This window comes from Humulus lupulus, chromosome 5, assembly GCF_963169125.1.
Source record: "Humulus lupulus chromosome 5, drHumLupu1.1, whole genome shotgun sequence".
Classification (NCBI taxonomy): Eukaryota; Viridiplantae; Streptophyta; class Magnoliopsida; order Rosales; family Cannabaceae; genus Humulus; species Humulus lupulus.
The window spans coordinates 196087084-196111675 of NC_084797.1; the positions used below are offsets into that span (position 1 = coordinate 196087084).

At 35.7% G+C, this 24592-nt stretch overlaps 2 protein-coding genes across 2 annotated transcripts; both read left to right on the forward strand.

The window, feature by feature from the left end:
* Positions 1–9383: 9383 nt before the first annotated feature.
* LOC133779827 (uncharacterized) lies at positions 9384–11692 on the forward strand. Its single transcript, XM_062219730.1, has 3 exons — positions 9384–9567; positions 10864–11301; positions 11589–11692. The coding sequence occupies exons 1-3, from the start codon at positions 9384–9386 to the stop codon at positions 11690–11692; spliced, it is 726 nt and encodes a 241-aa protein (XP_062075714.1).
* Positions 11693–15139: 3447 nt separating this feature from the next.
* Positions 15140–19466, forward strand: LOC133778007 (uncharacterized). Its single transcript, XM_062217807.1, has 5 exons — positions 15140–15602; positions 17044–17105; positions 17792–17882; positions 18186–18288; positions 18360–19466. Exons 1-5 carry the CDS (start codon positions 15358–15360, stop codon positions 19065–19067), a joined length of 1209 nt encoding a protein of 402 aa, XP_062073791.1. The 5' UTR covers positions 15140–15357; the 3' UTR covers positions 19068–19466.
* The last annotated feature ends 5126 nt before the right edge of the window (positions 19467–24592 follow it).

The following is a 24592-nucleotide window of genomic DNA, read 5'->3' on the forward strand; positions in this document are numbered from 1 at the left end:
TGGTGATAAACTCGATCTGATGAACCCCAAATCCAATAACTCCTGTAATTAAATCTTCAATTCTTTTAACTCTGCCGGAGCCATTCTATAAGGTGCCCTGGAAACTGGCTCCACCCCCGGTGCCAACTCTATGACGAAATCAATCTCTCGCTGTGGCGGCAACCCCGGCAAATCCGTTGGAAATAAGTCTGGAAACTCACATACCAATCTGGTTTCGTTCGGTCCCACTACCACCACCTTAGAAGCATCTACAACACTCGCTAGGAATCCTATGCAGCCTTCCTGCATCAGGTCTCTAGCCTTCAGTGCTGAAATCATAGGCACTCGCGGTCCATTCACCGTCCCCACAAATACAAAAGGCACCTCACCTTCCGGTTCAAAAGTCACCATATGCCGCTTGCAATCAATCGTTGCTCCATATCTCATTAACCAATCCATTCCTAATATCATATCAAAATCATCCATATCTAATTCAATCAAATCAAAAAAAAATTCCCTACCATCTACCTCTACTGGTAATGCTCTAACCCATCTCCTAGAGACTACCAGCTCTCCTGTTGGCAATAAAGTTTGAAAATTCCTAGCATACACAATACTAGGTCTACAAAGATGATCTATCACCCTAGCAGATAAAAATGAGTGGGTAGCCCCTGAATCAATCAATGCAGTATACAAGGAACCAACGCTAGAGATCTGACCTGTCACAACTGAGGGACTAGCCTCCGCCTCAGTCTAAGTCAAAGCGAATACCCTAGCGGGAGCGAGACTGTCTCCCTGCTTTGGCTCTTCCATCTTAGCTTGTGGGCAGTCTTTCTTCAAATGGTTGGCACTCCCACAGACAAAACATGCCCTAATCCGGAACTCACCCTGATGTCGTCGCCTACACCGAGGACACACTGGAAAACTCCTCCAGTTGTCACCACTGCCCTGACGGCCACCAACAGAACCCCGTACTCTCCTATCAGAACTAGGAGGAGTAAATGAATCTGGAACCCTTCTTTTCTGCTCACCGGGGCCACTGCCCCGACTAGACCCAACAAAAGGAGGCACCGTCCTCCTGGCATCGCGTCTAACAGCGCTGTCCTTCCATATCTGATCCTCGACCCTCTCAGCAGTAAGGGCCTTATCCACTGCTTGTGCATATGTAGTAGTTTCTGGAACCAATGTAATATTCACATCACGGGCGATCATCACATTCAATCCCCGTATAAATCTATCTCTCCTGGCCGCATCTACCGGCACTAAGTCTGGCGCAAACTTCGCCAGTCTGTCGAATCTCAGGGCATACTCAGTAACCGATATCCTATTCTGAGTTAGGTTGATAAACTCATCAACCTTCGCAGCTCAAACTGATATGCTCTAGTATTTCTCATTGAAGACACTCTTGAATTCTTCCCATGTCATGACTGCAACATTCCTCCGCTGCCTCGCCACATCCCACCAGATGCGAGCATCATCCCTAAGCATGTAGCTAGCACAAGCTACCCTTTCACTTCCTTTAACCCTCATAAAGTCCAAGAACAGAGAAATCATGTTCATCCACTACTCTGCCCGCAGTGGGTCCGATCCACCCTCAAAGGTAGGAGGTTGCTGCTTCCTGAATCTTTCGTACAAGGGTTCCCACCTGTTCTCAGTCACAGGCTGAACCAGCACTGGCGGCACATTCTGCTGTATTGGCAACCCTGCAACCTATGGAGGGGCCTGTTGCCTCATCTGACGCAGTTCTTCCTCTGTTCTCTGCAGTCTAGCCTCCATTTCGGCCAATATCTGCTGCCAGTTCTGTGGGGCAAGTGGAGGGTCCTGGCCCTGATTGTCATCCTCGGCCCGATTGCCGCGGAGTCTAGACGATTGCCGAGGCATTACAACTATATGCCTGCAATCAGTGACATTGCTTATCAGGCATGATAACAAAATCCAATTCCACCTCCCATTCTCACCAATCAACCAAAATCAACAATCCAAATGTAATACAAATAGCATATAACACACAACGGGCCTTGCCCTGGCATCATGCATATGTTATTTCGCTTAACATGCTCTTTATAAACTAAGCAGGCAAACAGGTCAACCAAGCACACATTCAAGCATAATAATCAACCATACCAATCAACCCTGAGTCGAGCTTTTCAGTGGCAGCGTGCGTACATGTTCGATCAATCTCCAGAACCAATAAACCTTGGCTCGCTCTAATACCAAGTTGTAACGCCCTACTACCTTAGAGCCGTTACTAAGTGAGTTTAAAATGTGTAATTAACTCGCTAAGCGAGGTTTTTAGAACAAAAGTGTGATTTAAATAAAAAGACAAGGCTGTAACCTTTAAAAGTACTTCATTTCACTAAGAGTTCCAGTTATTTAACATTTGGGATCCCAAAAAAAGGTTTGTAAACTATTTACAACTCAAAATAGATACACAGTGGATAGATTATCAAAAACAGAGTTTAGTACAGCCATTTCTCAAAAATGCCCCCAACCAAAGCAGTCAGGCAGGCCAAACATGTACGCGTCGCCCCCACGCTCTCCGTACTCATGGCTGGTTGACTTTCTCTTTGCCCTTACCTACAACACAGAGCACCCGTGAGCCAAAGCCCAGCAAGAAAACTCAATCAGTACATAATATATGCATAATATACAGTCATTACAGCAGATAACTCATATCTAGTCAGACAGTCCATAAAATCTAACACATATACGGCCATGTCGTCCCAGAAGCGTTACCAAAGCCTGGGATCTTGGTCTACACCGTAAGGATATCCCATGTATCCATTAGGGTCTCACCCTATCCACGAGCACTCCATGTGCCAAGTGGTATTCCCGGCCCCACTGCCGTTCTCGGCCCTTTGCCGTTCCCGGCCCTTTGCCGTTCATTCTGCCTTTGACCACATTTAGCATTCTTAAATAAGAACCAAATAGACAATCATTAATTTTAAGCTATATCCTAACAATGATACAATTTAGGGCCGCGCCCTGCAACACGAGTGCTACAGTTTTCTTACCTGTACCCTGAGCCTTCCGATGCACCAAGATCACAAGCACGGTCCTCTATCCCGAGCCTCTCCGAAAACCTAGTCACAACACATATGAAACACCCTTTAATGCTAACCAATCCAAAACCACTTTCCGGGGCCAATCCCACACTCTCAGAACCCCTAAATCCCTAAAACAATACATCGAAGACATCCCCCGAACCCCCGGAGCAAAGGCTCAAAATTGCAAAATCTCATGTTCTGAAAATGGCCTATCATCACGGCGCTGCCCTAGAGGGCCGCGGCGCCCAGCAAGTCAGAGAGCTTCCTCTCCCCAGACACAGCCTCGCGCTGCGGCGCCCAAGAACAGGGCCGCGGCGCTCCTTTGCGAACCCAGAAATCTGGGTTTTCCCCTGCACTTTCCCCGAGCCAAAACACTCTCAATTCATTCCCAACATATACCCAAACCCCAAAATTAGTTTAAAACCCCAAAAAAACCATTTAACAAACTATAAACCTCAACAACAAGCTCAATTACTCACTTACACTCAAGATCCACACTTGAGTTAAAGATTTCAGAAATTCTAACCATAACTCCTAAGACCTAAACCAAAGCTTGAAAAGTATAAACCATGCCTCTAACATCTCAAACCAAACCAGATACGAAACTCAAACATGATAAACTCTTACCTCAGTCAAGAACCCAGCTTGAATTCTTCTCAACTCTAGCTTCAAGTCACCTTCCTTTTGATTATCCCAACTCTGAATTCCATACAAAACCAGCCACCAGCCACCATCCTCTTTCAATTTCATGCTTATTCTCTAAAAACCAGACTTGAAACTTAAACAAAACAGAGACAAATCCTTACCTCTGAATAATCTTGGCTTATGCTCAACTTAGTTGCCTTGAACCACCAAAAACTCTCCTCCTAGGTCTCCCAACTTCAACCTTCCTCTTCTTCTCTTTTCTTCTGGATTTTCCTCAAATTCCAGCATAAACCCAATTGCCCAAGTGAAAATAACGTAAATGATCTTTCCCCCAGCTGAAGGTTTTTTATCTTGCCAAATTACTATCCTATCCTCCCATAGTTATCCTCTCCTAACTAAACCTCAAGGGCACTCTTGTCCTTTCACCTATATTACAATTCTACCATTTCTTTCATCCAACCTTGTTACTCACAGCGGTTACTAATGGTGTAACGACCTGAATTTGCTAATCAGGCTTAGGGCCTTGATTAGTGTGCCTGGAGGGCAATAAGTGGTTTAGATATGCTTATATGTGAATCTATGTGTATATATGATTATGATGCATGTTAATTGAGTTAAATGTGATAAATGAAATATGTGTTGTATATGTGTGATATGTCTGTACAGCACGATCCGAGACAGTCCTTGGGAGCAGTTAGCCAAGGAGTCACAACGGGGTTGAGATTCGGACTCGGGGCGAGTCGAGGGGTAATTCTGGTATTAGCTGAGTTATGGGATTATCGGGACATAGAAATAAATATTTGGAGATATATTTGAGGATAGAGTGTCTAGGCGGGAATATTTGGGGAATTTACCATTTTTGCCCTCAGGGACGTTTTGGTACCCCGAGCCTTGAGGTAACCTTTAGACTTAAGTCATATAAAACAAATAAATGAAATGGAACTGTACAGAAACTGAGGGAAACTGACTCATATCTTCCTTGGAACTGAGAAATAGCTTTTTGTCTCTCTCTTTCACTCTCTCTAAGGCTAAACTTGAAGAAACTTAAAGGAATTGCTTGGAAAATTGAAGGGGTTCTGCTGGGAAACTCTAGGGGCTTGAAGCTTTGGGATTGAGGATCAAAATTCTGGGATTAAGCTCAGCAAGGTAAGCTTTAAACACTAAGGTCTAGTCTTTAATTTTCTGCTGGTTTTGAGGTTTGCATGTAGTTAAGCTTGCTTAATCTTTGGGTGTTTTAGCTAAGTTTTGGAGCATGCTTTGATGAGGTTTTGATGTTGTTTCTGTGCTGGAGTAACTGTGTTGAATATTTAGGAGTCTTAGTTTGGTTTTGGTGATAATTGGCTTGAAGAAGGGATGAAAAGTTGATGGAAATTCTGGGTTTGCTGTTAGTGCCGCGGCCCTAGGAGGGGTGTGCCGCAGCCAGCATGTGCGCACAGCCGTGGGAGGCTGAAGGAATTTGGGCGCGCCGCGGCCCGCGTGTTGGTCAGTGGAGAGCTAGCCTCTGTTTTGAGGCTAGCCGCGGCTCTAGGGGGGTGGGGCCGCGACCCTTAGTGTCAGTGAGGAATTTAATGATATTTTTGACTTGGGAACTTTAAGGGGAAGGCTCGGGATGGATTTTATCACTCGGAGTGATAGAATTCAAGATCCCGGAGGTTAGGGTTACGGCTCGAGGTTATTTGTTGGGTTGGAATTTGATGGTCGGATATTGTTATGTGTTGTGACTAGGGTTTCGGCAAGGCTCACGTTAGCGGACTGTGCTCGAGGCATCGGTGCTCAGGAAGCTCGGAACTCAGGTAAGAAAACCCCTGTTTCCATAGAGCTCGTGTGCAGGGCTGAGCCCATTGTATTGAACGAAAGTGATATGCAGGGCTGAGCCCTATATATATTTATGTTGGTATTGTAGGGCATGGCTCTTTATTTGTTTATGTTTGAATTCTATGCTTGTTGCTATATGGTGTTTGATATTATATGTGTGATTGGCAAAAGCCGGGAACGGTGTAGACCGGGAACGGCGTGGGGCCGGGAACGGCGTCAGACACGTTGAGTGCAAGGCCGAGAAAGGCAAAGGGCCGGGAGCGGCGTTGAGCGCAAGGGGTGCGAGTTGCCAGGGCGAGTCCCTAAAAGGATACCTGGGATATCCTCACGGCGTGGTCCGTGAACCTAGGGCTTGGTAAACGCCTGGGTGGCTCATCCGTATGCGTTTAGCCATTGGTGGCCTGTTTATATGTTTGACTTGTATTTTGCATATGTTATCTGTTTTGGGTTTTCTTGCTGGGCTTCAGCTCACAGATGCTCTGTGGTGCAGGTAAGGGTAAAGAGAAAATCAACCAACCATGAGCACAGCTGGCGTGAGGCGGCGTGCACATGTCCGGCTAGCCTGGCTGCCACAGCTAGGGGATTTTGGGAGATGTTTGTAAGGGAACTTAGGTTTTGTCGTCTAGTCGACTCTGATCAGTTTTGTGTTGTAAATATTTTCTAAACTTTGTTTTGGGATCCCAAGTGTAAACCTTTATGATTAGCAATGAAATCTACTTTCTCTAATGTTTTCTTTTAATTATGGCTTAGTTACACGTTTATGATTTAAAACCTCAATTAGCGAGTTGAGGCACAATTTTAAACACACTTGGTGACGGCTCTAAGGGAGTAGGGCGTTAAAAATGGTTACCCAGGTTACTCAATCACCAATAACCATTAACCACAAATTCTCAACTCAACTCACAAAATTTCCCCAAAGTACCCCTAGGCTCCTCCCGAGCCGGGTATAAAATCTCGTTGTGACTTTTAAGTTATCTAGCTCTCTAAGACTGTCTCGGCACGTGCATCACATTAATATCACCACACCCACATGGTGCAAACCACATAATATAATTATCACATTTATGCCTTCAACGGGCTAAAATTACCAATTTACCCCTATCATGCAAACGGGGCCCACATGCATATTTATACTACCTAAACATGCATTCTAATCACATATTCATTTAAATTCATGCATTATCATATTAATTCACTTATCGCCCTCCAGGCACGCTAATCAAGGTCCTAAACCTTATTAGCAACTTAGGGTGTTACATTTAGGTTAAGACCCATTTATTGATATCTTCATTAATTGGATTCCATATTTGGTTATGACTAGGTGACAGCTAAGGGATCAAAGGATCGATCATTCTCAAGGGTCATTCGCAATGTTTTTCTCGCTCGAATAAGAGGTAAGAACAATGCACCCGGTTATGTGGTTAGGTTGGGACTAAGTGTTCCCTATATTTGTATGCATTTTTAGGTGATTGTGATGAACCATGTGAATATGATGGGACTAAGAGTTCCCTATATTTCTATATGATGTCATGAGATGGTATTATGCCATGGGGACATATGATAAACGATCTAAGAGTTCCGAAATCAATATTTGCGTACAGGGCGCGGCTCAGCCACTGGTAGCTGAGGACAGCTTATTAATCACTGAGCTCGGTTAAGCTGGCCGGAGTCAATGGGTATAACACTGGGGGCGGCCTAAGTGAGCCGAAGACAGTGGGTTAAACAAAGGGTGCGGCCTAAGGGCGCCGACCCTGAATATTGTGTAATGAATGTGATTATTGTTGTTAATTTGATGAATATGAAATGTTGATTATCTGGATGACAAATTGTGATTTGTCGATTGTTATCATTGAATAGGCAAATGCTATGAATTGCTGAATGCTTGGTTACGTTTTATGGAACATCTGGTTATTTATATTGATCTTGTTATGATATCATGTTTTCTTGATGGGCATCGGCTCACGGGTGCTACGTGGTGCAGGTAAAGGCAAGGGTATGTTGGATCAACCATGAGTTGGAGAGCTCTGGGGGCGAGGTGTACATTGTCAGCTGTACGACCACCACGGTCGAGGGTTTGTACAGGGACGGAAACCTAAAATGTGTATTTTGCCATTAGAATGGCCTGAGATATTTATAACTTCTGGAATTTTTGTAAATATGTCATCTAAACCCTGTTTTGAGATTCCATGAATTAACTTTTCATTTTTAATGAAAATAACCTGTTTATGACCAAAATATTTTACTCCTAATTCTTTGATGACGTTAGATTCACATTTTGTTTAAATTATTTGATTAGCAAGTCTTGCACTATTATAAACACGCAGTGTAACGGTCTTGGTTACCCAGGACGTTATATTTATGCATGTTAGAAATAGGAAACTATAGTAGAGAAAGAGAGAATGGGCATGAGGAAGAGAAGGAAAAGGAGGGAATCCTCTTCTATTTATTTTTAATTTTGAAATAAATCAACATAATTAGGGTAATAATATTTGGGATATTAGTTGTCCTTGAACCAAATGGGAAAGTGGAAATCTTGGCCTTGTGTGTGCTAGCCGTGTATAGAGAGAGAGAGAGTGGGAGGTGTGTGTGTGTGTGCGTGTGAAGAGAGTGTGGAGCAAGGAAATGAAGTTGTTTCCTTATTTGACATATTGACCCAATTTCTTTTTATTTTTAATTATGATGATTTAGGGAAAAAAAGGACAATTCCCTTTTCCTTAGCTAGGTTTTGTTCATTAAGACCTTTAAATAAAAAGTAAGAAAGAGCTTAAAGGCTCATTTGGGTCTTGGCTGTCAATTGTAAAGAGAGAAGGGAGGCGTGAGGCTAGAGAGAGAAGGAGAAGAAGAAAGGAAGAAAGAAGAAGAGAAATAGGGGATTTCAAAAATCCCTAGGGGTAAGCATTCTAGTCATGGTGTTATTCTCATTCTTCTTCTTCTTCTTCTTCTTCTTAATTCTAAGAGCAAAATTTATGTTCTTTGTTGTGGGTTTCGAAAACCCTATGTGTATCAAGAGGAGGTTTTAGTTTTGAGTTGTTCATCCCTATCAAAGGAGGTAATGGAACCTCTAACCTTATTCTTTTTTTTATTGTTGATCTAAGTTCTTTGAATATTACTATAGCATATTGTTAATATTGTTTTGATAATTTGATCTCTTGTTTATGGCTGGTGGGATATTGGTTGTTGTTTTGGGCATGAATATTGGCTAGGGGCTGCCTTAGATTTCAAGATCTATGAAGTATGTTCTCAATGTAGTTTTGATGTTATTGTTTTCTTAGATGCATGCTAGGTTTGGGTTTTTGATTTTGTCTACTAATATATGTTGATGATTGTCTTTATATTTTTTTAGAAGCATGCAATGGATTTGTTGTTGTTGAATCTTTGTTTTATCTTTCTCTTAGAAATCATGTTAGGATTATTTGATGTTGTATTTTGTTTGGGGTTCATATGATTTTAAGAAATTGGATTTGGGTTTTGGCTTAATATTGATATATGATTTTGTGCAAGATCTAGTAAAAAAGCTTTTATTGTTATCTTGAGAATGAGGACTTATATATAACAATTTCACTGTTATTAGTTTTGCATGCTAATTGTAATATTAAGATGTACAAAGTATAGAAGCATGTTAGGATAAATTGTTAAATTTGTTTAAAATGGAATTATGAGCATTTTTGGAATATTAAGTGATTTTTAGGCTTGCTGATTTTATTTGTTTTAGAATGTTAATTTTTTAGGTTATGTGTGAGCTGCCCCCACCACCAAATAAGTGAACAACTCCTAATCCAATATTTTTATGAAGGACTTTTCCCATTGGACAGGAGTATGATTGATGCAGCAAGTTGGGGGCGCGCGGGGGCTCTGGTGGACAAGACTCATGTTGCATTTAGGAGTTTTATTTCTAATATGGCTTCTAATTCCCAACAGTTTGGTGTTCATCATGAGGTACCAGTTAAAGGAGTTAATGAGATGAACTCTAAAGTAGAGCAACAACTTGCTCAATTGACTAATATGGTGCAACAAATGGCCTTAGGTCATCAAGTGAGACCTTGTGGACTATGTCAGGTGGTGGGGCATCCTACTTATGCTTGTTCCACTCTTCAAAAAGAAACAATTTGAGGAAGTAAATGCCATTGGATGGTTTCCAGGGTAGCCAAGACAACAATATGATCCCTATTCAAATACATATAATGAGGGATGGAGGGATCATCCTAATTTAAGATATGGGAACCAACAACAAGCAACACCTACCAGACCACCAGGATTTAATTATTAGCAAAAGCCTTAAAAATCATATGTACCTCGTCCTCAACAACCTCCTACTGGAGTCCCACAAGAACAGGAACCATCAATTTCGAACATGCTAAAACTTTGGTGGCCTTAAATATTCAAATGCAGTAGAACAATGTACAATTCCAACAGCAAACCCAACTTATTCTACAGAGTACTCAAGTGTCTATCAAGAATTTGGAAAACACAATGGGACAGATCGCTACATCTCTTAGCAAGCTTGAAGCTCAAAATTCTGAACGATTACCTTCCCAGCCACAGAGGACACTGGGCTTACCCATTTTTTTAGTGGATCATGCCTCCTTACTTTTTTGGATTTAAGCTTTCCATTTCTCTTCGATTTCTTGAACGGATGGGAATTTTCTCTCTCCAAATGGACTAGAAAGGAGGGTCAGCCCGGCTTGTGATCGTAGCCTGATAGCTATTCCTGCCCCAACTTAACCAATGGGGTTCGGTAGTTAGGGGTAAGAATGAATAGAAGGCGACTAATCAATCTCTCTTTGAAACCAAATGCCCGAAGATGTTTGATTTGTAGGGATAGGAGATCGGTGAAGAGGAATTTCTCATTTTCTTAGAATACTAAGCAGAATTCAACTCCTTTCGCCCGCAATAGCAATTCTGACAACAAATGCAGATTATGTAGCAAATGCCACAGATGCGTTACACATTGAGTTGGACAGCTTTCCTTGAGCAGATAGGACACAACGCCATCAACAGACGCACTTGCGAAGAAAGCACCTACCCTGGGGAAACTGCCTCGATCCTCATCTCATTCCCTCACAGAAGCCTAGCTCTACTTTCTTTCTTATATCAGGAACGGAGTAAACCTGTTGACCTTACTTCGTAATCTTAGCCTCCCTTTGTTTATAGAGAGAATAAGTTACTTCTTAACCTTAACGTGCTTTCTTACTTAAGCATAGGCCTTCGCCCCTATTTTCTTTTTTGAATTAGAAAGAACGGGGCCTTACTTATTCTGTTCAGGGGGGATGAAAGACAAAGAAAGGGATCAGGGGGTATAGAGAATTGTGTCATTGCATAGGCCCACTAAGAGAATGATCTCTTTCAATAGAAAGTGTAAGTGCAATAACATTGGTAGGTGGTGCACAATATGAGCTACCCACACATCATTCATCGCCAGCTCCAATGCAAAAGCAAGTAGTAGACAAATCCATCCATGATGAGTCATCAACGCAGAAAAAACTTTCTAAACTAACTATGCCAACCTATGTCCCACGTCCGCCTTTTCCAAGAAGATTGAAAAAGTTTAAGAAAGAGGAAGCTGACAAGAAAATTTTGGAGACTTTTCGCAAAGTTGAGGTCAACATTCCATTACTTGATGCTATTAAACAAGTGCCTCATTATGCTAAGTTTTTGAAGGAGTTTTGTACGAATAAGAAGAAACTGAAGGGTGATGAAAAGATAAGTGTTGGGGAGAACGTTTCTACTGTTCTCCAAAAGAAGCTGCCACCAAAATGCAAGGACCTTGGGACTTTTACAATTCCTTATATGATTAGGAATATAAAGATTGAGTGGTGTATGATAGATTTGGGAGCATCGATTAATGTCATGTCATATTCAACATACGCTTCCTTAATCTTGGGTCACTAAAGGAGACATGAGTTATTATTCAGCCGGTAGATCACACTAATGCTTATCCTTTAGGGGTAGTTGAAGATGTTTTGGTAAAGATTGATGGACTCATCTTTCCAACAATTTTATATATACTTGAAATGAGGGATGCATCAATACCCAATCTGACACTGGTTTTATTTGGGAGGCCATTTTTTATGACAACAAATACAAAAATGGATGTGAGAACAGGGATGCTAACAATGGAGTTTGATGGTCAATTTATCAAATTCAATGTGTTTGATTCCATTGGTGAGATCAAAGGGCAGGAGACTTCATTGAAATATCCAACATAAAGATCCTAAGAGTAGCGATCAGTTGAGCTAACGACGTTAAACAAAGCAATCTTGCAGGGGTTTTTCTTACCCTTATCTTTTTTATTTGTGCATTGATTTATATTTATTTATGCATTGAGGATAATGCTTATATTAAGTGTAAGGGGGGGGGGGGGGGGGGGGGGCGGGGGGATAATTGTCGTATTTCTATTATTGTATTTTTTTTTAGTTTTCATTAGTTTAACTAGTAAATCATGGTTAAGTTGAAAATAATAGATTCTGTACTTGACTTTTGTTTTGATTACTGCTTAGATTTAATTCTTGATTTTTAAATTTATACATAATTGAATTTACTTAGTTACTAGTACTTAGAGATATTTATGCATGCTAAGATAATATTTTTGTTTAGTCTCCATCACTCTAGAACTTATTAGATGACCATTTGATGCGAAATTTATAAGTTACACATGATTATGGATATGACTTAGGCAATTTTGAGCCTTTCAAGCCTACCTTATTTATTTATTTATTCCCTAGTTACTAATTTTGAGCTTTATTGATAACTTTTTGTTTTTCTTATTTTACCCTTATGAAAAGAAAAAGAAAAATTTCCTTATCTTTAAACTCGTCACACCATATGTATATAATGCTTAATTATTTGTTTATTGTGAAGGAGTTGTAAATAGGGAAAGTATTGAGAATAATGTTTTGTATTGGCGTTGTTCTTTAAATGTATATAGTTCCTATTTCTCTAAAAAAAATTGCAAGTTAAACAATGACAAAAAGAAAGAACAAATACTTGCAACAATTCAAGTGGGGGAAATAGTGAGATTTATGTTTGAAGAAAAAAAAAAGGGGGAATTATTTTGGAAATTGTTGGAGAATATTTGTAAGCGTCTAAGTATAAGATTATTGTATGCTATGGTGTGATACGAGCCTAAATTGTCTTTCTCGTCTACCTTTAATCTTAACCATACATTACAAGCTTATGAAGTCTTATTGATCATTTGATTATGTGTACTTATAATAGTGGGGAATAATTTGATAATAAGCCTACGGAGTGGAAGTTCTTAATGATAAAACTATATATAAGAGACAATTTTTAAATTAATTTTGGCATTTATAAATTAATTTGGGTGTTAGTGATACAGTGAATTTAATTGTGCACACATACAAGAATTGAGTTTAAGAGGTAATCACACTTAAGTTGAAATTCTAAAGAGTGTAAATTTAGATTTTCCTTAGAATTATATATTTGTGCAATTTTTGAGACATATATTATTTTTGACAAGACCATGACTTTATAGTTTTATTGTTTTTGTGTTTAGTTTTAGTTCTTGTTTTTGTTAAGGGAATGGGAAAATCTATGTGTGAGGGAATTTGATAAGTGCAATTTTATTTATATATTTTTTTAATTTCTTTAGGCTTAGAAATTGTTAGTTTTTAGTTATTTTAATGATTTTAATTTTCTTTTTGGTATTTTGTGATTTTTTGGTTAAAAAGAATTTTAAGAAAAAAATGCACATTTATTAATATAAAAGTAAATTGAGTTTGAATTAATATATATGACTTTAATTTAATATATTTTTTATTTGTATATATTTAATTTTGATTTGATTTATTTGGTCTTGTAGGTTAGTGTGATATTTTTATAAAAAAAGATAAAATAAAAGAATCTGAACCTGAGTCTGAACAAGAGTTGGAGCTAAAACTTCATGAGTGATTTTGACACTGTTCTATCCAGATTTTGGAAAACATTTAAGAAATAGAAGTTGTAGATATTTTTCTAGCTTTCCAAAACATGTTGAATCGTCCAATTCAGAGTTATATCGAGGGAGATATAGGCAAAATACGATTATCTGCTTGGGAAAAATCAATTTCTTGAGAAATACTAAAATAACATATTCAAACTCCACTGTTGCAACCAACTGACATATATTTTTACTTCAAATTTGTAAATTGGAGATATCACAATAATATTAAAAGAAAATTAATATCTATTAGTTTAAGTTTTAGTTTTTAAATTTTATTCGGATTAATTTTAGTTGGTGTGAGACTATTATAAATAGATGTCTGTGTCTATTTGAAAACACACTTTTCATTAGAAAAAATTACTTTACATTATTTTTGGAGTGAATTTTAGAGAAAATTAGAGAATTTTTGTTCTTCAATTATATTCTTCTTCATCTCTTTCTTTATTTTCTCTATGAATTCTTGTGTTTATTGTTTAAATATGTCTAGCTAAGTTTTTCTTAGGTTAAGGGTGATTTCAAAACCCTAAATATGGTTTCTTGCTATTAATAATTTTCATTGTTATTTTATCCCCATATGTCAAGTTGATTATATTCATTTATGCTTAATTTTATTATTATTGTTTAGATCTTATTTAGTAGAGCTCCTAAATAGAGTTTTTATTTAATCTACTATCATCTTTAGAATTCTAGGTTTTGAGTGATAAATTGTAATTGAGAATAATGTCAAAGTTGGTTTTAATTATGATGATAAAATATGACCTAGGTTAAATAGATCGCATGTTTATGGATTTATTGCTTAGACTAGCCTATCTCTACTATGTTTAATGCTTTTATTAAATTAAATATTTGATGTTTGCCTTTAGGTTGTTTAATAGACAAAATTAATTAAGAGATAAGTTTTTTCACCGTTGTTGGAGAAGATGACCGAAATTAAAAGTAACATTTTAGTTTATTTTATATTTGGTTAACCAAAAAGCTTCTTTTCTATTTTGTTGTATTTAAAAAATAACTATGTAATTGCTTTCTAATTTGGTTAAACAAATTTTCATAATAAAATACTAAATGTGTATTTTTTATTATAATACGAAATTAACTTATAAGTTTCTTTTTTGTTTGATTAATAAAAGAAACATTACTATTTCCATGTAAATTGTATTAGTGACTAAAAAGTGAATTAAAATATTTTATTAAAAAAAGTTATTGTATAATATACTAAAAATAACTTGTGATGATAAACTATATAGTAGTTTGTTATACTTTATTGTAACTCATTAGTTCCTAAATCACGTTTGAAGGTAACGTAAAAATATCTTAAATAATAAGATACTATAATATAACCTGAAAAAACTAACCAGTATTTTAAAATAAAAAAATTTCAACAAATAAGTTTTAGAAGTAACCAAAATGTATATAAAATAATATACTTTAAAAATAGATATTTTTGTGAAAAAGTAACAAATTAAACTAAAATGTTACTTTAAAAACTAAAAAAAATGGGAAATTCAGATTTCAGAAATGTTTTCACTTCACATATATTATTTTTGAAATCAGATGTTTTTTTATAATTTGGCAAGATATTTTTATAAATGAAATTACGTATGTAATTTTTGTAATTATTCTATGTTAAATGTATATAATGGTAAAGATTTGATAGTTTGGGCTAATAGCTCGTAATAATACTTTTGACCCGGCCCATTAAATTTCTACCCAAACCCTCTCAATTGAAAAATAAAAATAAAAATAAAAAGCCACGATTGCCGATCGTAGCTACCAATTACTCACTCGCTCCGTAACGGCTCCGGTGGCCGAACTCAAAAATAAAATTTGTTAAGCGCCAAATCAAAATTTTACAACACAAAATAACAATGCTTATTAATCCTTCTTTTTGGCGCCGTTTTGGGTCCCCAATTTGAATCCTCTCTCTCCCTATCCATGGCCGCCTCTCCAGCCCTAAGCAACAACTCCTCCGACACCGCTACCGCCACCATCACTTCCACCGCCGCTGCACTCTCCCTTGCCCCCTCTTCCACCACCGCCGCCGCTTCTACTGCCACAACCTCCGTTCCCTCCGTCATCCCGGCTGTTAACCCCCTCCATCGTACGGACACGCCGCCTAAGACTCTTCGCGGGCTTAATAAGCCTAAGTGTAAGCAGTGCGGCAATGTCGCTCGCTCCAGGTAAACGATTTCTTCTTCGGTTTCTTTTATTACGGTATTTTACTGCAGTAGGTTCTGGAACCCTAGAGTTTCGGTCTATTGTTATGTAGCTGTTTTTTCTAGACCGGGAAATTGATGTTGTCTATACCAAGACAGTGGGGGTGAAAATAGTGTGTAGGGCTACATCTTAGCTGATAGTGCTGGTTCACGAAGATGGACATGCAGATTTTCTAGAAATTGTGCTTAGAAATTAGAGGAAACTTGTTTTTAGGCATCTCCGTTGTTGGCTTTGGATTTAGGAGATATTTACATAATTCTTGGAATCTGTAGCCACCAGAACAAAAGGGCATAAAGGGACTTGCGTATGCTTGCTTACAATGTGCTAACTTGCTTTAGAAACGAACAGATTGATTTGGAAAGTAGATCAGATTGCTTGCATATTTGCAAGAATATACCGGAAAGATCCACGACCTAATTTGTCTAGAAGGGAAGTTCCGAACGAAGCTTTATTGCAACTTTGTTTAGCCCTAGGAGTAGCTTGATGTGGTTCAAAACCTTTTGTGAATCACAATTTACATGATTGCTGCCAAATGGTTGGTGGTTATAGGCAGATGTTGTACACGCTCCTGAGAATGAGTCTTAAGAAGTAGGAAATTTTCAATTCGAAGTATGAGTGTCGGATGACTCGTAACTAGATTACTGGAGGAAAAAAGTTGGAAATTTGGTACGAGACAATGAAATATCTATATCGGGGTTAAATATCATCTGCAATCAATAGGTGGATATGTTGTTTGGTGAGGTAGCTATTGTCATATCAGAATTAGGCTTACATTCTCTGATTGTATACCTCAAACACACTAAAGCAGGTTTTTATGATATCAACTCTTGTATCCAGCCTCCAATAATCAAAGTTTCAAGTATAGTGAGGGAGTCTGATTCAGATAGGACAAGTTATTTTTTTCGTAGAAGAAAAAGAAAGGGAATAACTAAAGTACTCACTGCTTATGAAAAGATTAAGGATGATGGATACCAACAATCATTGGTGACATGTCAAGCATAGGTGGATTGTTGTTGTTGATGATCAGTCATCAGGTGTAACGTTCTCAGCAGTGGCAAACTTGCAAATTGCAACCTTAGTGCATATATGCAAGTGTCATACTTTCAGTTTTTCTAGACCTTGAATAACATTTTGACAGTTTGAACTGAGTTGCTTATTTTATCGGATAGAGTCAATTCAAAAGCTTTACACTTATTGAGATAGATCAATACATCGAACTCTGTTCAGTTGTTATTTTTTCTGTTCCGATTGTCGAATATGTAGGATTTGGTGTTAGTATGTACTTGAGGAAACATTACACCATATTATCTATCAGTTGCTTTTACCGTCTAAAGGATGCTACTGCTATATTTTAATAGAGTTAACTTCCTATGTGGATTTTAATCAGGTAAATTAACTGTGCAGGTGTCCATATGAATCATGCAAGAGTTGCTGTGCGAAAGCTCAAAATCCATGTCATATTCATGGTATGCTAAATGTAAATTTGTTTGATCTAATTGCAAATTTTATTGTGGTGTTTGAATTTGCTGAGAATTATATAATGGTTTCTACATTCATGTAATTGGAGTTCTCTGGATGTATTTTTTTGTTGACGGTGTCACAGGGTAAGGTTTACACCAATGAAGAAATGGTAGTCTTCATAATATGATAACATTTATTTCTGACTCGTATTGGTAATGTATTTTGAGTTGCTTTCCTGAGTTGGTCGGAATACGTTGTGCAGTGTACTTTTAATTGAAAATCTTTTACAAAAACATTGGAATTTAGCTGTCTGTTGCTTAATTGTGGAAAGACTTTACTTGATTAATTACAGGAGATTTGGTTAGGTGTTTAGATAATAGGTAATTAGATAAGCAGTAATTTAATTAATATAAACTGAATTGCAAAAATCTTATCTTAACACCTAAGCAATTAACTTACAGGATATTTTGCAATTAATTACACAGGCAAGAAATTGCAAAAATCTTGAAATAGTGCCTGATGAAAGCTTAATTGAAGAATATCTCAAATTGGATAGCCATTATTTTCATCATCATTCATATTTGAGAGTTGTTTAGGAATCTGAAATTTTTTTTGGTTGAATTATTGTCATTTTTTAAAGATCTCAACTTGTTATTTTTTTTCTTTTACTTAATCTGCATTATGACTGCAGTTTTGAAAGCAAATGCAATTTTTCCTGATAAGGCACCAACTTCAAGCTCTCCTTTATTTGACCAGCAGTCTACTGATGCATCGTCATCAGGGTGAGTTCTGAACATTGGCCTTGCCCTTTATTTAATATTGATCTTGATGATTGTTGTTTTCTCTTCAATTATTGTAGAATAAAGAATCCGAAGTTTCTCCTACCAAAGAAATGCTTTGTTATTGATTCTGACTTCTCAAAAGCCTTAAATTGTTTTGCAGCAGCATATTGTATTTAGTTTTAATGTTTCCTTAAATTGGCCAATATCATAGTTGCTAACATATTGCCTGTTTGATTTTTGGGTTTGATATTCAAATTTGCCATTGTTTTGATTAGGGTTTTCTTCTCTTTGGCACTGTTTCAGGAATTCACATAGAGTGGCATCATTTCGGCATCTTTCAAGCACTTTTTCTCAATTCAATAATGTGCAAATTCCGCTGCGTTCAAGGAAGCCATTGACTAGAAAGGTGCTTTTTATAATAAATCAATAGAAGTGAACTGGTAATATCAAAATTCTAATCTTAGAGAATAATTTCAGGATGCTGCAACGATAAATGAATGGAGATTTTCCAAGTTAAAAGAATACAAGGAAAGAAGTATTGAAGTGGAAAATGAATCTTTTGATCGATACATGCAAAATGTCAACTTATTGGAGGAACTATTTTCAGTGAAAAGTAGTCCTGACAGATCAAATGAGGACGAGTCATCTATACCAAACCATAACCTTGCTTCCATGGAAAATGACAATGATGCTGCATTCTCAGGATTGAAGTTGAAGATGAGATCTAACCCTTTGAGAACTAGTAACTTCAGAAAGAGAATACATCAGATTGTTGATCGAGGATTAAAAAAGCTTCAGAAGAGTGAGTTGGATGACTGTGATAATGGACCAGTTGATCCAAAGGAGTTGGACAAAGGGCCCAAAAGTGAAGAAGAGTTGTGGGCTGAAAGGGCTTCAACTTTAAATGATCTTGTTGATAAGCTAAACAAAGCCCGAAATGAGGAGGATTTAAAATCTTGCTTGGAGGTAAAATCTCAGCTTTTTAATCATCATAATAAAGAGAGTCAATTAGAGTCTGGGGATACAAAGTTATTGACTGAAGAGACTGCCAAAAATGTTTTGGAATCAAATAGAGAAGTAAACTTTTCATTGCCATCATTGATTACTACAACTGAAATAGATCAAGAGACTATAAGACATGTGGATGCACACTTCTCTTCCCTTGATCAGATAGAAAGTCTATAATTAGAGGTTAGAGATAAGACTTGGAACAAGATTTGGATTGTAGATTAGTCAATTGGGGAGGATTATAGGGTTAGGAAAAAGAAGAAAGAAAGAAAGAAAAGGCACACCATTCTCATGTAATTTCATTTTAGAATGCATATGTTTTAGTTCCATAAATTAATGTGTTTATAAGTAGTTGATTACCTCCAATTTGTATTTCCTGTTTGAATGTTACTTAGATACACTGATTTTCTCATTTATTCCTTTAAATGCGATATATGACCACCATGAACTGCAAAGCTGGAGTAGCATACTTGTTCTGAGTAAATTGTTCTTCGGTGAATTGCGTACATATTCATCATAACAATGGGCTTGTATTTTATTTCATATTGGTCTCAATGTTAGATTGAACTTTCGATCTCTCAAGTCTTTATTTGCATAGAAATGAAACATTATTATGCTAAGAATAAGATGTACTAGAACTGCTAGATTTTAAAACTTAATAATTGCTAAATGAAAAGTCAACAGAATATGGAACGTATTAATAATGTAGTGATGTCGATCATGTTGCTTTCAGACGTATAAAGATATGCAAATATTACAATTTCAACTAGTCTTAAAATCTAGAATAATGATTTGTGCTCTCAAATATTACACACAGTAATGTGACTAGCTAATCACATTTATTAAAATTTTAATTATTGTTTTAAAAATAATGACACGTTAATGTGTGTAATGTTGGTTACATATTTTGGGAATATATATAATTACTCTAAAAAAAACTATTATTAGATCGGATCTGGTGGCACCGGATCCCTTTCATTGGTCAATGCTCAAAATGGCTACTTTAATTTTGACTTTGAAGGGTCTAACATAAGCCGTTCCATTGTGAAAGTTTTAGGTTGGAATAGGAAAATTCCACCCAAAAAACTGAGAAAAAGGAGAAAATATATGGGAAAAAGAAATCTACATAGGGCAGTCCTTTTGGGCTAAGAAAGTGGGTCAACAGCTAGACTTCAAAACCGGCCTTGCACACACAAAAAATATAAATATTAAATAATAGAGTACATAATATATTAGAACTATTTGATACCTTATTTTTCAACCTTTTAAGAAACACTAATATGCAATATGTGGTTTTCCATGTCCACAATAATCTCTTCAAAAAAGCATGCTCCATAGAATATTATAGCTTTTCCCCAAGTCCAATTTAGAGGTGGGTTTTGGATGCCTCGCTCATGAAAGTGAACCTCTATTATTTAAGATTCCTCAACATTGCAACAAGTATTGGGCATATTTTATTCGCTCAAAAGTAAAACCCAATAATAATTATAATAACAATAATATATGACATTAGTAATAATAATAATGAGAGTAATCTTAATTATGGGCGGCCAAACTTTTTTCCTCATCCATTATTTGTCTTTGGATCAAAGTCATATTAGTTCAAGAGGTGGCTTTCCCTTGCTGGCACCTTCATGAAAAAGGAGAAATATAGCTAAATGGGGTTCTAAAGGCACATACCATTATGACATAGAAATCCCATCTTATGATTTCTATTAATTATATTTTTTTGGGGGGAGGCAAAGCTTTTCTGAGCCATTAAGTTTTGTAGGTTTCTTCTCTTCCCCTCCAATTGGGATAATGCCTTTTCTTTGCTTTATTCTTCCTATATACTTCTCTCAACCCACAAAACCAACTTTCTTGGTGGAAATCAAAAACTTTTCTAGGTCATTTTTCTTTCTCCTTGAAACAAGGCTGTCAAATAATGCTCTCAATTTCAATGGCTCTACTCATCTCACCATCACCTTTTTTGTTTGTTTGTTTAAGGCACCTCTTTTGCATTCTTATCAAACCCATTATCATGGTCAGTGCTCTTGACCTGCTCATCTTAATTATGATTCTTCCTCATCGATTTATATTCATTAATAAAGGCTAAATTATTAGCTCATCCTAGAAGGCAATCCCAAGAAATGAGTTTTATTTTTTTATTTTATTTTTAGAATATGGAGTAGAGAGGTAGTTGGATTTTTTATAATACAAAAGAGAATTAATATAAGTTCTCTTGTTATAAAATGCTTATCTCATAGCCTCTTATTAAGTTGGTTGGTCTCATTTATATAGCCAAAGAAGTCTATTCAATGATATTTTTCCTTTTTGAAATGACCAAATTTTCCTTGACCTTAATTAACAACATCACCTCTTCCAACCTATAAGTTATCTTAATTCAAACTCAACATTCATCCATATATATAGCCCGTGGAAAATCAAATTCATGACCTACTATTGCTAGCCATAGGACTTTCATTTTCACATGATGACTTTCCAATCTATATAACGCTAATTATAATCTTGGCTCAAATTATCAACTACTTGATTTATTTGATACTACACGATGAAGAACTGTAATAATTATGTTTCTGATAAGGATTAAAGAAAGTCTAAGATTTATATACTGACCTCTAACTAAGACCCACTATTTATCCATTAATTATGAAAGAATTAATATAGACGGTATATTGTTTTTTTTTTAATCTAAATCATAGAAATATATTCCTAAATATGTTACTATCTCCCAAAGCTCATCAAGTCAAGAGCTGAGGAAGCATCCTTTTCTGTGATATTTTGGCATATATATTCCTCTTTTTATAAAAAGTTTCTCATAATCCCTCATGTGTATGTGGCTATGTGCAGCTAGGAATATCATGGTTTTTTTTTTATATGATTGTGCTTTATTTTTTTGGGGGTAGTGGTATACTGTTAAAAGACTTGGATTGATGCCACTGATATAAATGGTTTTAACTGTACCTTATATAGAAGAAAAAGTTTTCAACAGGCTCATGTTTGCTTGTCAAATCACATGTTTTTGTAACCTAGCTACTTTAGATTTTAAAATCCTTGAAGAGATCATAGATGCTCAAGTACTTATAGATCATGTTTTCTAATTTTTTTTTTTGGATTGGAGGATTTGGATGATTCCATTTATAGGGTGATGTTTATGTTTGTTCAGCTAATATTAATTAATCAATTATGTATGTTATGTGATTCCTAGCTATATATTTATTTATCATTCTTTTTTTTATACTTCAATAGTTTCTTAACCTTTTCTCTCTTATATCTTTATGCATATATATATATATATATGTATGTATATATATAGTCCAAATTCATGATGTATACATGCACTTACTATTGCAGTAGGAGGGGCCGGCGTTATACATGAAGTGTTTGTATTACATAAGTATGTGTACGTAAAGGTTTGCATTGTTGGATTAATATATCTCAAATTATTATTATTAATTAATTAATTAAAGACGGTAAAGGCAAGTTTGGATGATTTCAAACGAAGAAACTATTATAATTATAAATTATTCCCATAATAAAAAAATTCTTATAGTATTATAAATTCAAAGGTAAATCTTTTATTACTTATAATGGGAAGAATTGATATTGATTTGTATTGAACAGCAATACTGAATAATTATGAGCATGTAATATTCTAATAATACAATTGAACAAGTATTCAAAGCCAAATTGTCTAGCTATCTTGAAAACTAATAAGACAAATCACACGATATATTACATATATAATAATAAAATAAATAATTTCATTAGATAAGAATTAATGATATGGCTTATAAAAAAATAGAGCATTATGGATTCTAATTATCCTTATTACATGCTATTAATTAGGCTAACACCTCAGCTGTCTGATCAGCATTGTGTGAAGACTTTATTAAGGAATAAGATAAAATAAAAGCCAAAATAGCTTTATAAGAAACCATCATATATATACCTTTCAATATATATATATATATATGCATGAAAATGACCAAAATTGACCCATTTAGGTTAGTTATAAGGAGTAGAAAATTGAAAATGGTAACCTTTCATAATGGGGTCCTACGTGGGATATATCCAGACCTTACATGCACCTGCAATTTGTCATTCATCAAAACCAGTAACCAAAATGATATTTTCCAATTATAATGCGTGTATATATATTAATCAGCGTGGCCGACTAATTAATTATATCTAATTTAAGCTTTCCTATATATCGCACTAATTATTAACTAATATATTAATTATAGTCAAGAAAATGTTTAATTATTTATTGTATTTATTAGTGTCTTTTTTTGTTTTGTTTATTATTATGTATAGCTATGTCTCAAAAGTGAAGCTGGGTGGAAACTAAAACCAACGTGTAGTATAAGGAATTTGAAGAGATAACTCCAAAATGAATAACTCCAAATCCAACTCAAAAAGGTTTCGAAAAATGTTACGTACGTTACAACCCCTGTTAAATTTGCATGTCTTAATGTTATTCGTTGAGCCTAATACAAATATTTTTGAGTTGCAATTATAATTAATCATACTAAAAGATCGATGTCAAGTAGTATTTAATTAAAAATAAAATAATCGGTTTTGATCATCCAACCCATCTGGACCACTATATATATTATACTATACATGCATGAAGTTACCACAAAGGATATATTATGCTGGATAAAAAGAAAAAAAAAAAAGAAAAAGAAAAAGATAAGTTAACGGTACGTAATAATTTTGGTAAATCGTATATAAATTAAGCAACATGTCCATCGAGATATATATATATATATACACATATTGAGCTATATATATATGTATAAGTACAATATTTGCTACTATATACTAATATGAGATAGTCGAAACTTCAATAATTGAATGGTTGTCGGTGTTTACTAAAGTAAGAAAAATCCTTAAAGTTAATAAATATTTTAAGTGGGTCACGTACTACAAGCTAGCAATAGCTAGTAGCTACTCCTGCCCTAGGACCACAAAATAGCAAATAGTACATCCATTTAAATTTTCTAATTTTTGTTAAATTATACCCGATAATGATTTTTTCATAATTAATAATGTATCATATGGTTTTTCTCAAGGAAGTATCATCTCTCTGTCATGACTTTGCACATGTATACATATATATTTATATATATTCATTTTCTTTCAATCTCCATGGGTCTACTAATTAGTGTGGACACAACATAGTTATTTATATTATTATTGGTGTCTTCATTTGATTTTCGAAACTCCATATAGCACCTTCAAATAAAATTACTTTTCATTAACTTCTTATTTTACGAGTAACATTTGTCACCATATAATAAAGTAAGAGAAGTAGTGCCTTAATTTGGAGCGTTTATTTCACATTAAATAAAGAAAATAATAATAATAATAATAATAATAATAATAATAATAATAATAATAATAATAATAAAAAAAGCACACACACACAAAGATCTGATATGACTTTTCAATAGAATAATTCATTGCTGTCATTTCATCATATATATTACTAGCCGGGATTAGCGTTGGTTACACACGGCCATATAGTTAATGCAATGGTAAATTAATTATTGACATTTAATTAACACTAAAAATGTGTAATCATGATTCCGACATTTGAATTTAAAATTCTAACACTAGTTTTTGATATTTTCTTGTTACTACCTATATACGTGCCTATAATAAATATATGCATTTTTTTCTTTCTACAATATATA

What these genes read in the sequence shown, in the direction of transcription:
- LOC133778007 (XM_062217807.1), top strand. Translation starts at nt 15,358, where the DNA reads ATGGCCGCCTCTCCAGCCCTAAGCAACAACTCCTCCGACACCGCTACC. An exon ending in GGCAATGTCGCTCGCTCCAG is followed by an intron (nt 15,603 to 17,043) that starts GTAAACGATTTC and finishes TTAACTGTGCAG; the next exon opens with GTGTCCATATGAATCATGCA. An exon ending in ACTGATGCATCGTCATCAGG is followed by an intron (nt 17,883 to 18,185) that starts GTGAGTTCTGAA and finishes GCACTGTTTCAG; the next exon opens with GAATTCACATAGAGTGGCAT.
- LOC133779827 (XM_062219730.1), top strand. Translation starts at nt 9,384, where the DNA reads ATGGCTTCTAATTCCCAACAGTTTGGTGTTCATCATGAGGTACCAGTT. An exon ending in GGGGCATCCTACTTATGCTT is followed by an intron (nt 9,568 to 10,863) that starts GTTCCACTCTTC and finishes TAACATTGGTAG; the next exon opens with GTGGTGCACAATATGAGCTA. An exon ending in GAATATAAAGATTGAGTGGT is followed by an intron (nt 11,302 to 11,588) that starts GTATGATAGATT and finishes ATGTGAGAACAG; the next exon opens with GGATGCTAACAATGGAGTTT.